General features: G+C 31.8%; 2 protein-coding genes across 3 annotated transcripts; one reads left to right on the top strand and one right to left on the bottom strand.

Moving 5' to 3' along the window:
• The first annotated feature begins 12 nt into the window (after nt 1-12).
• LOC148627870 (ragulator complex protein LAMTOR5 homolog) lies at nt 13-14,996 on the top strand. 2 transcript variants are annotated; one of them, XM_088580995.1, is made up of 4 exons: nt 13-108; nt 11,270-11,331; nt 12,620-12,737; nt 14,193-14,996. In XM_088580995.1, exons 1-4 carry the CDS (start codon nt 74-76, stop codon nt 14,254-14,256), a joined length of 279 nt encoding a protein of 92 aa, XP_088437121.1. In that variant the 5' UTR covers nt 13-73; the 3' UTR covers nt 14,257-14,996. The 2 variants fall into 2 exon arrangements, with proteins under 2 accessions (XP_088437121.1, XP_088437112.1); XM_088580986.1 differs by having other exon boundaries at nt 20-122.
• On the bottom strand, nt 2,915-11,359 carry LOC148627871 (uncharacterized). Its single transcript, XM_088580972.1, has 2 exons — nt 11,224-11,359; nt 2,915-7,913 (listed from the first exon to the last, which is right to left on the bottom strand). Exon 2 carries the CDS (start codon nt 7,740-7,742, stop codon nt 6,615-6,617), a length of 1,128 nt encoding a protein of 375 aa, XP_088437098.1. The 5' UTR covers nt 7,743-7,913; nt 11,224-11,359; the 3' UTR covers nt 2,915-6,614.
• Nucleotides 14,997-16,724: the final 1,728 nt, after the last annotated feature.

The following is a 16,724-nucleotide window of genomic DNA, read 5'->3' on the forward strand; positions in this document are numbered from 1 at the left end:
ACAAAAAGGAGATAAAATGTGTGTACTATTTCCGGTAAAGTCACACTTCCGGTTATGAAAAAAGTGATCAAAGATGGAAAAAGTGTTAGAAAAGCATTTAGAAGAGACGTAAGAGATCACAAGTAGCTACGGAAAAGATAAAAATTGCACGAAAATATTCTTTTTTCCTTTTGAACACTAGATTTCCTGCAATGTCAATACTTGTTCCTTTGACCAGTTTTGCTTGGGGTCAGCCTCAGGCTCAGGCCCTTTTGAAATCCCTTTTTTTTACAGACATAGTTTGGAAGATGGTGCGGCAATGGCGATCTTACTAATGAAATCACAAAAGCTGGTTATACTGTTCATAGAGGATGAAGTCCTCATAACAGTATATGATGAAATAAAGCCATGGCTTGGAAGCACCGAGACAGGTCATGGAGAACCGCTAATTGATACATAATATCTCAACTGACATATAATCCACCAATTGACATATACAGGGATAAACCAATTGACATATAATTCACTATTTTCTTAAAAAAAAAACATCTTTAATTGAAAAAAGGAGCATTCTTTCAAGGAAACCATGCTGAAGTGTGATGACATTTCTGTCATTCCAGGTTCTAGATGTTAATACATCATGCTGCATTTGTATATTCACCTATTGTTATTTTATCCATTACATTGACCTTAATTACCAGTCAATGGAAATCAATAATGTATGCCTTCAAGTGAACATGAGTTTCACTCAACAGGTAAGAGCCAGGTATTGTTCAATTGAATAGGAACATACTGACCCTATTTAAATACTTGATCATCATTATTGAAGGTCATTGGAACAGTTGAAACAACAAAAGAAAAATTGTTAACAGGCAAGCTCAGGAAATACAGCATGCTTCAACAAAAAGAAAATATATTTTGGGCTCAGTAAGGGTCATATATTGGGTTTTCTTTTGGAAAGTGATGCACCTTTCTAAAACAAAGATTTAATTTTGAAAAACAGCACATTATATGTCAGTTAGTCTATCCTTGTATATGCCAATTGGTGGATTATATGTCAATTAGTGGTTCTCCCTGACCTGTGAGAGGAAGCCACATCTTTCAGAGCTTCACAATACAAAATTTGATATTTTGGTATCTTCTTCACTAAAACGCATTTCATATAAGAGAGGCATTTGCTGAAAGTGCAACAGAAGCTTTTAGTAAGTAGTCCTTCAAATGAAATGAATTTTTTGTCATTTAGTATTTACCATTATTGTTTAATTTGATTTAAGATAATTTCATCTTTGGGAGCTGGCAAAAAATTTTCAATATATATGTAATTTTATCCAACAAACAGTTCTGGGATTGGTGAAGTATGCATTGCTTTATCAAAACTGGAAGAAGGCTTTTTGAAAAATATCCAAGGATATCCAACTACAGAAATTTTGCCGTCATCTTCATCATGAACTCGTGGATCATTATGGTGTATCCATCTACGCCATGAAAACATTCATCTACCCCGGACTTGACTTTTTAAGAGCAACTCGGTGGGTGTTTCTAGAAAAGCAGAGGATGCTTACCCTACCGGTGCACCTGGTCCATGCTCCCAGTTTTTAGTGGAGTCCAAGTTGCTCATTTGCTTTTGTTACTTTGTTTGTATTATTTTAGTTACTTTATGTTCTTTGTTGTGTATGTCTGTTTTCCATGTCTGGTCTTTGTCCCTGGATTACATTCTTTTGATTACCACTGTAACCTTGGTTCCCTTTATTACTCTTATATATAAGAGACGCATAGAATATGTTGTATTTCTATAATTACGGTCTGGTAATTGTCATAAATAAATGCAAAAAAGTAAATGATATTTAGTATGATCAATTTATCGTCTTGAATTTTCAAGAATGAGTGGCCATTTTCACTTCTGTTAGAATGATTGATTTGTGTTTACAATGTCAAAAGCACAGAAGCTGATTAGGGACATCGTGCAATGTTATTTAATTTGTTAAAACAAATTATTAAGTTATTACAAAGTAGTGAATTGTTTTAACAAGTTAACAAATTGTTACATGTTAATAAATTGATATAACAAATTATAAAATTGTCATAACAAGTTAGTATATTACTATAAAATCTTATTCTGAATTTGTTATCACAAATTATTAAATAGCTATATACAAATTTATAAATTGTTATAACACATATTGATAAATTGTTTAAAGTTGGTAATTAGTTTTAACAAATTAAATTAAATAAATTGTTATAACAAATTAATTAATTGTTATAACAACTTTATTTGTTGAAACAATTTACTATTTTGTTTTAACAACTTAGTAACTTGTTAATACAAATTAAATGAAACTTAATCAGCTAGCTTCCGTATGTTTGTCATTCTTAATGGTTCTTGTTAATGGTAGAAATATGTGAGTAGGAGTACCGGCGTTCATGCTGTTCTTTTATTATGTGTACTCTTAAGTTCTTGTGTTGTACAATTTTTACCATGTTGCCTTTTTCGGTGTTCCCGATGTTATTTGGCGAAGAATCTCTCCCACCTCGTCCATACCTTTGTATCAAGTTGTAGCACTTATATCCATAAAGTTTACTTGTTTGTTCTTCCACAATGTATCTTAGTTCCAAAGTGAATATGAATGCTTGCAGGGCACAGATTGATACAATCAGAAGACGCCAAATGAAGGAAAACTTTGGCTTTTACTGACACAACATTTTAACTTTGTACACACTAAGAGTAGCATATACATCATTTTCTTCACTGGTTCTGATAACAAGTAAGGCTAATTTCAAAATGTATATATAAATTTCTAAATTTTCACTGAAATATTTAGAAACACTTATTGTTACAAAAAGTGCCTTTCAGTCAGGAAATTCCAAAGTAGCATCTTTTTGCAATCCTCTTCAGCAGATGGCATGTAATTATTCATCCTACTTTCGTTTTACAAGATTCAAGATTCAAAGACTTTATTTAATAACTCAGGCACAGAGTGCAACATGAGAATACAATACAGCATTTTAACTACAAACATATATACATTGATAAAGAACAAAATACAAACACATAAAGGGAAAAAAACATGGTTAACAGAGATGGTACGGTATTACACAAATAATTTGCTCAAACTCTTTAGAAAAAAAGATACATTTTTCAGTAAATCTACATGACATAATGCAAAAATACCAGCCATTTTCTTGACACTGCTATATTTGATATAATAATCGGGAATATATTTAATTCTGAGGTTACTGATTTCTGGATTAGTACATATAAAAAGATAGTGGAATTCATCTCCTATATCATTATTTAAACATTTTGGACATTTTCTGTCTTCCTTTGCTATATTTAGCCATCTGCCAGTTTCGATAGGTATTTTGAAATTACTCAATCTGAATTTAGTAATATAACATCTATAATTATATTGAAGACGTAGTAAATAAGGCTCTAAACAAAAGTCTTGCTTAAAGAGAGAATAAAAGTGTCCACGAGATGAATTAGCTATATCACTACGCCATTTTTGAATGAATTGATCAATAAATATCTGTTTCACATAATTTTTTATCCATATTGGATTAACTGGCATCTGGCTATTAAATATAAAACTTAAACCAGTATCATCAAAAATGTTTGCAATATTTTTCACAAAAGCTGACTGATATTGACCATCTATATACAAAGAGTACAACAATTTATAAATTTTTGACGATAACTTATTAGTTACTAACAATCTACTCCAAAAGCACAACATTCTAAGCTTAATATTAATGTATAATGGGTATCGACCTAATTCACCATATACTAGAAAATTAGGAGCTGTAATTCTGACTCCAAGTATTTTCTTCATAAACTGTAAATGCACCTTTTCTATATTATCGTTTTTTCCAATACCCAAAACTTCACTACCATATAAAAGAATAGGCGATACCAAAGAATCAAAAATCTTTAACTGTAAATCTATTGGTAGTCGTAAATTTCGTATTTTATAATAAACAGCATATAAAGCTTTTTGTGACTGTTCGACCAGTTTCTTTTTTGCAGCATTAAAACTACTATTATATTGAAATAGTATGCCCAAATAGGAATAAGTATCAGTATAATCTAGTTCTTTCCCATTCAACTTCAGTTCTGGTCTAAATTTTCTTTTTGAAAAAAACACAACTTTAGTTTTTTCAGTATTTGCCTCAAGTTTCCATAATTTACAGTAATCATCAAAAATATTTAATGTATTTTGCATGCCATCCAAAGTTTCCGAAAAGAGCAAAGTATCGTCCGCATAAAGAAGGAGAAAAACCTTCATGAAAATATTCAAATGTTCGAAAAATAAATCGTCAACTATGTGTAATGAATCAGCATAATGATTTTCAAAATATGATTCTAAATCATTCATGAAGATTGCAAAGAGGAAGGGGAAAGATTTTCCCCTTGCCTCACACCTAGTTCACAAGCAAAAAAATCTGAATTAATACCCCCTTTAGTTACACATGACTTTATATTTTGATACATATTCTTAATGATATTAAAACATTTTCCCTGAATATTTAATTTTATCATTTTTGACCAGAGACCACTTCGATTCACCTTATCGAAGGCTTTACTAAAATCTATGAACGTGCAATACAATTTCTTTTTATGCAAATATAAATCAATAAAAGAATTCAAGATGAAAATATTATCAACCGTTGAATGTGATTTTCTAAATCCACATTGTACCTCCGAAATAAGGTTAATTTCGTCAGAAAACGAAGTAAGCCTGTTATTTATAATAGTAGTAAAGACTTTACTAAAGCAGCTTACTAGGCTTATAAGACGGTAGTTTTTCGGATCCATCGAATTCCCTTTATTTTTATAGATTGGATGTATATTACCTGTTGTCCATGATTCGGGGACAATACCCGTTTCAAAAATTATATTGAATAGTTTCGTATAAACAGGAAGCATAATAATGAGTGTGTGTTTTAAATATTCATTAGTAATAAAATCTAAACCAGATGCTTTATTACTATGTAATTTTCTCACCACACGCTCTATTTCTGCTGCCGTTATTTTACCATTCAGTATACGGTCTGAAATTTCAGAATTAATATCGTTCTGCTCATCAGGATTAAAATCTAATTGAGTGTCGTCATCACGATTTATTTCTTTAAAATATTCGTACAAATCTTTTAACGGGACATCAATATCTGACTTCTTGCTGTTGGTACAGCGGCGAAGAATATCCCAAAATTTCTTTGGATTACTCTTAGAAACTCTTCTTATTTCACCCGTCATCTGGTTTTGAAATTGATCGTATGCTTTATTAAGCTCTTTTTTGTATTCTCGACTAGCAAGATTCATTCACGCTTTATTTAAATCGCTTTTACAAACGTTATATTTTTTTCTAGCTGTATGAAAAATTTCGCGCTTATCTTTACAAGCGGTATTAAACCACGGGGTTTGTTGCGAATTATCACTATTAGGTCCATCTCGATTTGTAGGACTCTTTCTAATCCCGAACACAGATTTTGCTGTGTCATTAAAAAGTTCGCCGATGTCGTCAACAATTTTGTTAACACAGTCATCAGTAATAACTTCTCCGTTATTATGCTTTTCATCAAGTAAATCAACAAAGCGATTTATATTTTCAAATCTCGAGTGACAGAAAACATATGCTATATAGTTTTCAGTTTTATCTTCGGACCAAGCGCGTGGACGTGTAGTTTGGATACTATCATCAGGTGTCTCGGATTCGGTAATCGTCTGGTCACGTTTCAACATACCAAGGGAAATGTGTAACCGTTTATGTACGTCGGAAAATAATGGCGAAAAATCTTTTACTTCAAAATCAATAATATATGGAAATAAATTTGAAGATGCTAAAAAATAATCAATCAGTAATATGTCACCACTTGTGCATTCACCTTTCATATTATCTTTACCTACTCGACCATTTACAATATAAATATTATTTTTTCTACAAAAATCAAGTAGCCTGTGGCCGTATGCATTTGGTCGACCTGTATAAGAATTTTTTTTATCTAATGGTATACCTGCTTTTGTTAAATTTTCATAGTCATACATGAACTTTATCAAGTCTACATCCTCATCTAAATCAAACAGATCTAATAATGACTTGTCTGTTTCTACATAATCTAGTAAAGTACCAGTTTTTGCATTATAATCACCAAGAAATCCAATATAATCACCCTCTTTCACCATATCAATCATCTCCGATTCAATTTCATTGAATGCTTCGGGGAAAGAGTATTTAGTGTTTTCGGGTGGGACATAAATACATCCAAAAATAAAATTGTGATCAGATTGTAATAAGGATTTATCAATTTTCACCCACTGAACTTAATCGGACTCTGTTTCTGGAAATTCCAGAAATTTGGATAGATAATTTTTATAAATAATTATAATACCACCAGATTTCTTATAACATGTTTTCCTGTTTGGCTTTGTAACTATAACCCTTTGGTAAACACAAGTGATCATATATATCAGTTTTTGTTTCTTGAAAAAATAAAATGTCATAGTTTTCAATAAATTGCAAAAAATCAGGGTTTTTTAATTTTGAAATTAAACCACATACGTTAAGACATGATAAATTAAGAAAATGTTTATTACAATTTTTATTGTACTGTTCTTTTGCACCACTATGCCGCCTGGCCTAACTGAAATGTACTTGTCTGGAATCCGGAACTGTACCGCGCACATTTTGTGAATTCATTCCTTCCTGTTGCATCCTGTTAATATGGTTAAATTGTCTTGGTTCGTCTGTGATATACGGTCTACCATTTACGAAAAGTTTATCACGTACTGTATATGCCCTTTGGTTTTGTTCGCGTAGTTCCAACATGACTGGCACTAACTGCCTATCGCTAATCTCCTGCGGGTATTGCTGGTATACTTTATACGGTTTTCCCGACAGTTCGGTTCTAGCAGCGGTGAGAACTTTTTCCTTTTCGTTGTTGTAAAGAAATTTTGCTACAATTGATGGTGGTTTTGGATCACGTCGTGGATTTAAACGATGAACATTATGAAACGATATGTTAGAGTCAATTTTCATTTCATTTTTAATAAAATCGATTAATACCTTTTCTGTATTTTCAATTGTGGTAGGATCAGGCTTCACTTCGGGGATGTTTTCAAAAATTAAGTTGTACTTCATCGCACGGGTTTGTTGGTCCAATAACGTTTCATGCATTTTATGAGTCATGTCCTCAAGCTCCCTCTTTGCTGCTTCTAGGTCGCGTAATCTTGTATGAAAAATTTGCATATCACTATTGTTCTTTTCAAAATTGTTTTGATGATCCGTTACCGACCTTTTGAGTTGTACAATGTCATTTTCAACCACATTAAATCGTTGTTCTATGTTTTGTAATCTATCAACGATACTATCCAGTAGGTTTAATTTTGTAAGTTTATTTTGAATGTCGTTCAAAACAACACTGATGCTATTGTTAATAGGGAACTGTCCCATTGTTGACAATTGTGTGTATTGTCCTTGACCCTGTATGGAATTTATATGTTGTGGCGGTGGGTTTGATTGGAAATTACTGTGTATTGGCGTAGATGATTGACACTGTGGCCCTAATTGATTTTGTTGCACTCCTTGGACGTTAGGGTTTATTGGAGATGCGCTCTGGAGGTATGGTGGTGGACCGTAAAGCATATCATTTGCATTTTGGATGGCGATAGTCAAATTACCCATCTGCTGTTGGGGTGTGCTCGACATGTTTATGAACGATCCACCCTGGGAACTGTTCATGCGCTGTCTTTTGTTTTTACGTCCCATGCATGTGCTTTTATTGCATTCATCATATTACAGGCAGAAAATACATTTGAATTGCTATATTGGTGACCTCAACAAAGCTCCATTTGACAAACAAAATCAAAAACTGACCTCTGTAAAATACACCCGTCCATCCATGTCCGCCATGTTTTTTCTTCTTCTTTACTGTAAAACCTGTATGTAATACTGATACTTTTAATCATAATGTATTATTATATAAGTTAATCCTATCTTTAGTAATAGACAACAATGTGTTGCTTGGAATGGATTTTTTTTTCACAGCCTAAAAATGTAACTATAGGAGTCCCACAAAGTTCAATATTTGGACCTTTACTTTTTACATTATATATATAAATGTTTAAATTTTCAAATGCTACAATTTATGCAGATGATACATCCCAAGATGTATCAAATAAATCAATTGATACTATTGAATACAAATTAAAAGCAGATCTGGTTAATTCCATGCAAGTGATGAAAATAAATAAATAAATGGACAATGAATTAAAAGAAAATACAGTGTGTATTAATTGGAACTAAGCAAAGGTTGTCAAAATTAATGATTATTCTTGAAACTGTTGAAGTATCAAAACGTTACTTATTTTTTATTACTCAAACACCATTATACTATGGTACAGAGAACAAATTCAATAGAATCTACATCATACATATTATGCATAGGAAGTTGATTAGTGTACATGTATTGAAAGGAGTAATATTGAGTCATATTCATGATGAGTTTCTATATACATAAATTTAGAGAACTACCCTGGAGACATCCTTGTAAATTGTAACATAAGTTTACATAAATTGTTGAGAACAGAAGATGATGAGCTATTCATGAAAGCTTTAAATTTAATAATATATGGTCTTATAACAAATTTTTCTGCGAGAAAGGTTTTTCTGTCATTATCAAACGATGTGCAGTGAAACAAATAATGGAACATGTTCAGAAACTGATCACATTATGACATAACCAGTCTTAGTTATTCATTTAGTTGTTGCGCTTTTTGAGACATAAATTATGTAGATTGTACATGAAATTTGCATTCTGCAAGAGTTATCGTACTTTATTTGGTCGATTTTAGTGGCAGATCAATGTAGGCTTTACTAAAAAGTGCAGATCTAAATGCAGAAAAGATTGTTATGTTAAAGTATAGCATATGTAGACTAAAGATGCACCGTTTGATTGTAGGGTTTTTTATGCCAATGAATCGCTTCTATACTTGCTTAATTTTCCTTTTTGTGCTAACATATATATTCAATACTATTAGACCCGGTTTGCACTCATATGTGTAATTCATGATGGACTGAAGGGCTTCTTAATGTCTTTCTTTTGGGGTCTCTCACAGACAGGCCTTGTGCGGGTTTCAAAAGGATAGGCCTGCAGCAGCGCTAAGCTTGTTGTAAAAGGCAACTAAATAGTGCTCAGAACCCTAGCTGGGGGCTAGGGCGCTCTGCCTACAGAGCAACTGGGTTGTATGCCCCAGGTGGTGGAATGGGGTACCCCTGGCATGTTACATGCTGGGGTTGTCAGGCTGCAATACGAAAAACTTATATGCTGAATTCCCCCTTTCCACGATCTTACAGAATTTATTCTATGCTCTTAGTTTTCATTCTGATATTTTTTTACTTCTTTACAGCTCTTTTTTTTAGTATTATGAAATTTGTAACTGTTTGGTCATTAATGTGACGGTTAAGGTAATGAGCCATTCAAAAAGTTAGATTTGTATCTGTACATACAGGAGAAAAGTCGATTGAGACAGCTTCACATGGCCACTACAGGGTCTGTAAGTGTTGTCTAGTTTCAATTTCCTTTCTGGAATTGCAGATGTAGTATGTATTGAAATCCAAAGACTGATCTGCATTTCAAAACGCTGCATTACAATGCAAAATCTAGTACATGTATTTATGCTTTTCTAAAGATTTTTACATGTAGAACTAGATATTTTTAAACAAAAAGATATTTTTCTTTTAACACTGAACTCAACACTATGTTAATGAATGGTAGAGGAGGACCCTTTCTCTTGAAACCACAGAGTCAGGTGACGAGATTTGCATACCAGTACCCTTCATCTATTTATAGAATGTATATCTTTACAATAAGGCCTACAAATGTTTGTAAAAGGTTGAAGTTAGTTAAAGTTATGCTCTTGAAAATCAGAAATGACATTTTTTTGTAGCTTTTACACAACTTGAAAAAATATGGTTAAATAATGTTATGATGCTGTTGTCTTTGTCCTTGTCCTTGATGTAGTTGTTAATTTTTTTGTTTCCAAGCGGAAATAACTCAAAAACCAATGGGTTTAGCTAAAATCTGATGGGGGCTAAAACTGAACAGCATGGTGAGCCAGACCCATGTTGAAATTTTCATAAAAATCTGTAGACCAATGTTGGAGTAATTGCTTCTAAAATGGACTTTTTGCTAACTTTTACATTCCCAACATTGAAAATTTCCTCATCTGAAGTCATGGCATTTCATCTAATCAAATTTACATGAATGTTCCTTTGGATATCTCTAACAATCTGTATTTGGGGATTTTTGATCTGGTGAAAAAATGGCTGCTGTTACTAAGAATTATCAATAGACCATAGTTTTGCATATAAATCCAAAAGGTTTGGGTGTATTTAAAATCACTGAGGGGCAATATACATGTAGATCAGCCTGTTAAGGTGGACTTACAATGTGTGCTGAAATTTTCAGAAAGATCCATCCACTACTGCTGGCACTATTCTTGGTTCTCTTGCCCTTTGTAACCTTAATCACCTTCTGTTTATGGTTTAGCATGTTACATGTACATATATTTTTTTTCTTTTATTAGCTCACCTTGCCAAAAATGACTATGAGAAATTTACTTTATAATTTTTGAAAACCAAGTGGAAAACTAAAATGTTCTGAATTTATTAAATGATTTCCAGTAGGTTTATGAGTCCAATTTTGAGTTATTGCTTAGAGGGCTAAAAATTCGTTTTTTGACTAGGTTAGTGATACAGGCTGTCTAGAACTTCTGATTTTATTTCAGGTCCAATTTGGAAATTTATTTTTTCTTGGATATCTTCTTGAAGTCCATACCTGCATTGACAGTATTTTTGAAATTTTTATCTGATTTTACTGAACTTTTTTTTGTAAGTTGTTCCTCTTTACTATAGGAGTTTAAGAGGTATGCTAACAAATTTACCCTATCATTGAATTATGAGGGAGTGGTGTACAAAGTGATCCATGAAAGTATCCTGAAAGCAGAACTTTTTTACTTAAATTGAATTTCAAAATGTTGCGCAAAATTGTATCCAAAGCAGTTGCTGTGTCAATAATAAAGTGGAAGTCCCATACTTGCCCCAAGTTCAACTGGATGCAGTTGTATCATGCTACACTCACCAACATTTTTTAGTAGCCAATATCATGAAAACTATTATATAAGAAAAAAAATGAATCAGCAAAGCGCTGTAAAAATACAGGTGTCTTATAAAGTTTTAAGTAGATTACCTCTATACTGTCTTCTGTGATAATATATTTATTAACTTTTTTTCAGGTTTAGACTTCCAGGAGTAGCAGGTGTCCTTGTTGCTGATGAAAATGGTTTATGCCTATCAGGTAACTACAATTTAGACATATATAGAAACTTACATCATTTGTTATTGTGGTTCTCCATTTTTTTATATTTGAATTATGTAAAAATTCCGTCTGATCTTACGAGAGAAAAAAATCAGTTGGCATGTAGGATGTACGCAGAATTTATCACTTAACTTTCATCTTGACCTTGAAGGAAGTAAGTCACATAAAAAAGAACAATAGATCAACATTTAATGTTTTAATATTTTGTTACAGTGTAATTGTTCTGCCCTCTTCAAATTTTTTATGTACTGGGGATACAAGTAGGACTAAAACAGCCAAAATCAGCCTCAAAATACAAAAAAGAAATGTTATGTTATGTTAAATCATTTCTGTCAAAATATTTTTTTTTTACACTTGCTGCTATGATATAGTGATAGTGTCATAATAACAAGTACACATGTACTTTGAAAATCACTAAATTGTTTAGGTTTGAAGAAAAAATAGTCACCACATCTTTCTTCCACCAACAAATTGATTTGACATGTGTATAAACATATAAAAGGAGCATTTTGGTGGAAAGATAGTTAAATTATAGACTAAAAGGTACTATTTTAAATCAATTTTTGAAATACATTACAAAAATTACCCATTTTCACAATGTCATTTCTCCATTATAGTATTGTAATTTTAAAATCAAATAGTAAAACAATTAAGTTTGTCTATCAGAAGGTCAAATACACACGTATTTAGAACAGTGAAAAGACATTTTATATTTGGAGCATTTTTAAGCTTCTATGGCCCTATCTCTTTGACAAATAATTAACTAAGAAAACAGTGACAGAAACAAGAAACAGTAATCAGAAGAAGAAGAAACAGAAAACAAAAAGTAAATGAGTAACCCAGACTCAATTATAAACTCTGAGGAGTGAGGACCTGGTGCATCGGTGAACAGAGTTCAACTGGATGCAGTCGTATCATGCTACACTCAGCAATGCTTTTGAGTAGCCAATATCTTGAAAACCATTATAGATAGAATTAACTTTCAGTAGAATTAGTAAAATTCTGTAAGTTGTTCCTCTTTGCAAGGGGTTTAAGAAGTATACTAGCTAATAATCTATCATTGAATGAGGGAATGGGGTACAAAGTGATCCAGTCAAATTTTGACTTAAATCTTATTACCAAAGAAATAGATGCAAATAAATTTCAAAAGTGTTTTCTACTTTGCCAAAATCACCCACTAAAGATATATTTATATGAATAGATAATATGTAGTACATAATGTTTACTTAGTTATACATTGTGCTAAAAGACAATTAAATATTTGTAGCTAAAGGAGTTGCAGGCAAATCAGCTGCAGGACATATTGCCAGTATAGCTAAACAGGCTGCACAGTTACATTCTAACTCATCAAATCCTCCAGTTGTCTGTATTGAGTCTGATGCTGGGTAAGCTATTCATTGTTTTAAAAGGATAGAAAAGTTTACAGAAGAGGTAGATTCTGTAAGACTGTCAAATAGCCCAAAATACGAGTATTTTTTTTTAGATAAAAAAGCCATAACCAATTTTTTTTTCCCACACCTGCTTTTGCTAAAATTTTGGATGTTTTGGTCAATAAAAATGATTTAAATTGATTTATACCTGTGAAATGTCTGAAAAATATTTATATATTATTTATACTTTTATTTGCAAAAAAACCCAGGTTTTTTTATTTTCAATTTTCTAAGATTTTTTTAAGATGTTTACTACATGGTACAATCATTTTTACATTTTTTTATAATACTGTGCATACTGGTATTTGTGAATATAATACTTGGTCAGTCATAAAACCCACCATTTCACTTTAAAATGCCTGTACCAAATCAGGATCCTTGTGGCTGATTTCATGTTGATTTTGCCAGTTTGTACCATTTATTATTTCTTTACTTGTATTTCTGGTATTTTGATTTGATGGCTAGGAGTGCATCTTTACAAATCCCATATACCCAGTTGTTGCCACGCCATATATCTGGAACCATTTCCCTGTGAAATGTCACACACTATTTAGCAATAACGCAAAGTCTCTGATTGACCTTTTGGTAGAAGAAAAACTCTTGCATTATGTTTCTAGCATTTTCAAATGACTTCTAATGAATCTGCTGCTAAAGTCAGATATGATTTTCTTCTGCTTTAAAACAGAATTAAGATTTTTCAAATGCAATTTTTACTAATATATTTCTCTTTTATCAATATGTTTACCTGCGATTTCATCAATTTCCACATTTTTTTGCTGGGTTTGTATAGTCATGTCTGTATAGATTGTTTTGTCTTCATGCACCAATTATAAGCATATTTATCCCAGGTAAATGGAAATTAATTTATTTACGATTATTGGCATTAACAGCAAAATATGGCACCAAAATCATTCCGAAGTAAAGACTCTTAAAACACTGTACTTTTAGTACACGTTTGGTTCTTCCAGCATTAGATCCCTACACTTGAATAAAAACAACTCTTTTCTCCAGTATAAAACAATATCAAGTTAATGCCAAGGAAACATTACTTTTTTGGTCACCTTATTTTGGCTTTATTGTGTAAAACAAACATTATTGGACTAATACTGGTGATAAATTTGTTTATGTGCATGTTTGTTGCTATGGAGATTGTTTACACTTTCAGTACCTTGTACTCTCTTGGTCTTTGCCTCAGGATGTACTTTGTTACTTAAGGAGTAAAAAATCTCCATATTTACAGTTCTGAATGTAAGTAAAGTTTAAGATCTTTCTTCCTGATTTGTGATTATGAGGTTATTAAATTTGTTATCACCTTTACTTTAAATTTTTGCCTATAGTATAAAATCTTTCTGATATGTAAAATTGTAGATAATTATTGAATACATAACAAGCTTTCATTTTTTTTTTCAGGAGTGTTTTGATAAGAAGTGAAAATGATGTTACCATGGCAATTTACAAGAACTCACCAACTTAACAGATTTTATTCTATTTTGGTGTACAATCTGTGACTTATTTTTTTAATGTTATTTGTTTGTGATACAAGAAAGACAAGAGAATATTTAAATACATGATCACTTTTTGGAAGGTCAAGACAAGTTATTGGTAGATACATGTATTGGAGAAAAAAAATTTGACTTACCATTATTTCACTCCCAATTTGTCCATAAGACTGGAATGGCGGGGAGTGAAAAGAAGAATTAATGTATGATCAATAAGCTTTCAAGAGGGACAAAATGTATAAAAATTCGTTGATATCTCCATTTCGTTTGGTAACACCAGTATGATTGTGATTTTTTATAGGTATTATTTTATTTGCAGTATGCCTTTTTGTGTAAAAAGGCAGAGTTAATTATAAAATAAAAGGACTAGAATTTAAGTAACCTGGTATTGACATCGATATGTATTTTTCACAGAAGTATATATTTCATTGAAAACAATAATTTTGATGTGATTAAAAATAATATTTACCAACGCATGATGTTCTTGATACATTTGTATTTTTTCAAAGAAAATGATCTCTGTTGTTCAAATGATTGCCATATTTGCTAGCCAAAGGCTCCAGTCCGTTCCCCTTCCCTTCGGAGGGAACCCTTGGCTAGCGGAGATGAATGATTGCATGTAAATAACATGTACAAAATGTGTTTAAACACCCAACATTTTTTTTTTTATTTGTTCTATAAATAAATGAAGTGCAATAAATGTTTAAGAAAGTTATGTGATATTATTTTATGTACCTACGATTATGATTATAATGCTGTTTCTTCATTAAGTCTAAACATTCAAGTTCTAATCTTTGCAATCATGAATGGCATAAATTTAAACATATATTGTCTTGCTTTAATTTCATTTTGTTAAAAGTTTTTGTTAGTATAGTACTTACTAGTGCGATAGACCTGGCTCTGGCTTCATGCACACTGAGAAAATACTCAAGTCTGAGAAAAGTCTTTACTATTTATAATACATCATAAAATCTTCAGATTTTGAATGGAGGCACCATGGAAGATCATTCTCAGAATATAAGTATTTATCTTCATTTGTGGTGCTGGGACTTAGGATCAAGGTTGGCAATACTTTTTAGCTCTGCTTTATTTCATTGGATGGAAAGAGATCTGGCTAAAAATTGGATTTGCAATTAAACCTGGAAAAGTTAATGGAGAAACAGCCTAGACTTTAACAGTGCTTGAGCCAAAATGGTCATAAAATGTTTATAGTAGGCACAAAAAAAACTAGGGTAGCAGGAAACAGACATATTATTTTTTTTTTTTTGCCTTAAGGATAAATGGGATGATACAGAAATGTTCTGCTAGTACACCTCTTTGTAACTTAGAAGTAAGGCTTTCTGTATTTTCTTATAACATATGTGATAAATACACAACAAGCAGGCTGACAGAAATAAAATTTTCCATAATTGACGTAAATGAATTTAATAAAACATTAAAGTTGTAAATACATGTATTAACAGAAAAGTTTGGATTTTTTTCCAAGTGACAAAAATAGGGAACATTATAGTTAACTGATATAAGTGCATGTGTATACATGTGTATAATCAATATTTAACAAAAGTACTGTCTTTAATGTCAAAAATCATGAAATTGAAGATGGTATGAATTATTTTCAAATTAAATTCCTAGAAAGAAAATGTTAAAGAAAACATATGTAACTTGATTGTTTGTCACTAATTACATTGTAAATTATTTTAAGGCCAAGTAAACATAAATAGTAGATTCTCATCCAACCTTCACAAAAAAAATGGGGAGGGGGGGTGGTAGGAAGGATTCTACTTTTTATTTCCTACCATATATTTGCTAGCCTAATTTTAGATATTTGAAGTGTAGATATGTCTTGAATCCAAAGTCACCCACATCAGTTTCAGAGAATAAACATGGTTTTAGTCACTAAGAAATGAAGGATTTTTGTGTTGTAGTATTTCATTACTAGAAACTGGCACAAAAAAATCTTGATTTTGAATTTTTAGCTTACCTGGCCAAAGGCCATGTGAGCTATTGTCATCACTTTGCATCCGTCGTCATTGTCATTAACAATTATACGAAACTCTTCTCCTCTGAAACTACTTGACTAATTAGAACCAAACTTGGTATGAATGTTCCTTGGGGTATCCTGCATAGAACTGATGTGGGAATTTTTTATTCGTCCAAAAACATTGCCGCTGGTACTAAAAATAGAGCATAGGGGTCAGACAGTAGTTTTTTGTATATATCTCCAAAACGTTTTGGTTAAGCTAAAATCTGACGGGGTAATTAAAAAGTGTTCAGCATGATGAGATCTATCTTTGGTCAAATTTTGGTTTTAATCCGTTAAGCCATTTTGAGGCTATTGCCTTTTTTCAACAATTTTTGCTATTTTTAATGTTATTTCTTTCAAAAATCTTCTCCTCTGGCACTACTTGACCAATTGAAACTAAACTTGCTAGAAATGTTTCTT

The sequence above is a fragment of the Perna viridis genome, chromosome 1, assembly GCF_037379345.1.
Source record: "Perna viridis isolate PV_CMFRI_1.1 ecotype Kerala chromosome 1, ASM3737934v1, whole genome shotgun sequence".
Lineage (NCBI taxonomy): Eukaryota > Metazoa > Mollusca > Bivalvia > Mytilida > Mytilidae > Perna > Perna viridis.

What these genes read in the sequence shown, in the direction of transcription:
- LOC148627870 (XM_088580986.1), top strand. Translation starts at nt 55, where the DNA reads ATGAAAAAAGTGATCAAAGATGGAAAAAGTGTTAGAAAAGCATTTAGA. An exon ending in AGAGACGTAAGAGATCACAA is followed by an intron (nt 123 to 11,269) that starts GTAGCTACGGAA and finishes ACTTTTTTTCAG; the next exon opens with GTTTAGACTTCCAGGAGTAG. An exon ending in TGTATTGAGTCTGATGCTGG is followed by an intron (nt 12,738 to 14,192) that starts GTAAGCTATTCA and finishes TTTTTTTTTCAG; the next exon opens with GAGTGTTTTGATAAGAAGTG.
- LOC148627871 (XM_088580972.1), bottom strand. Translation starts at nt 7,742, where the DNA reads ATGGGACGTAAAAACAAAAGACAGCGCATGAACAGTTCCCAGGGTGGA.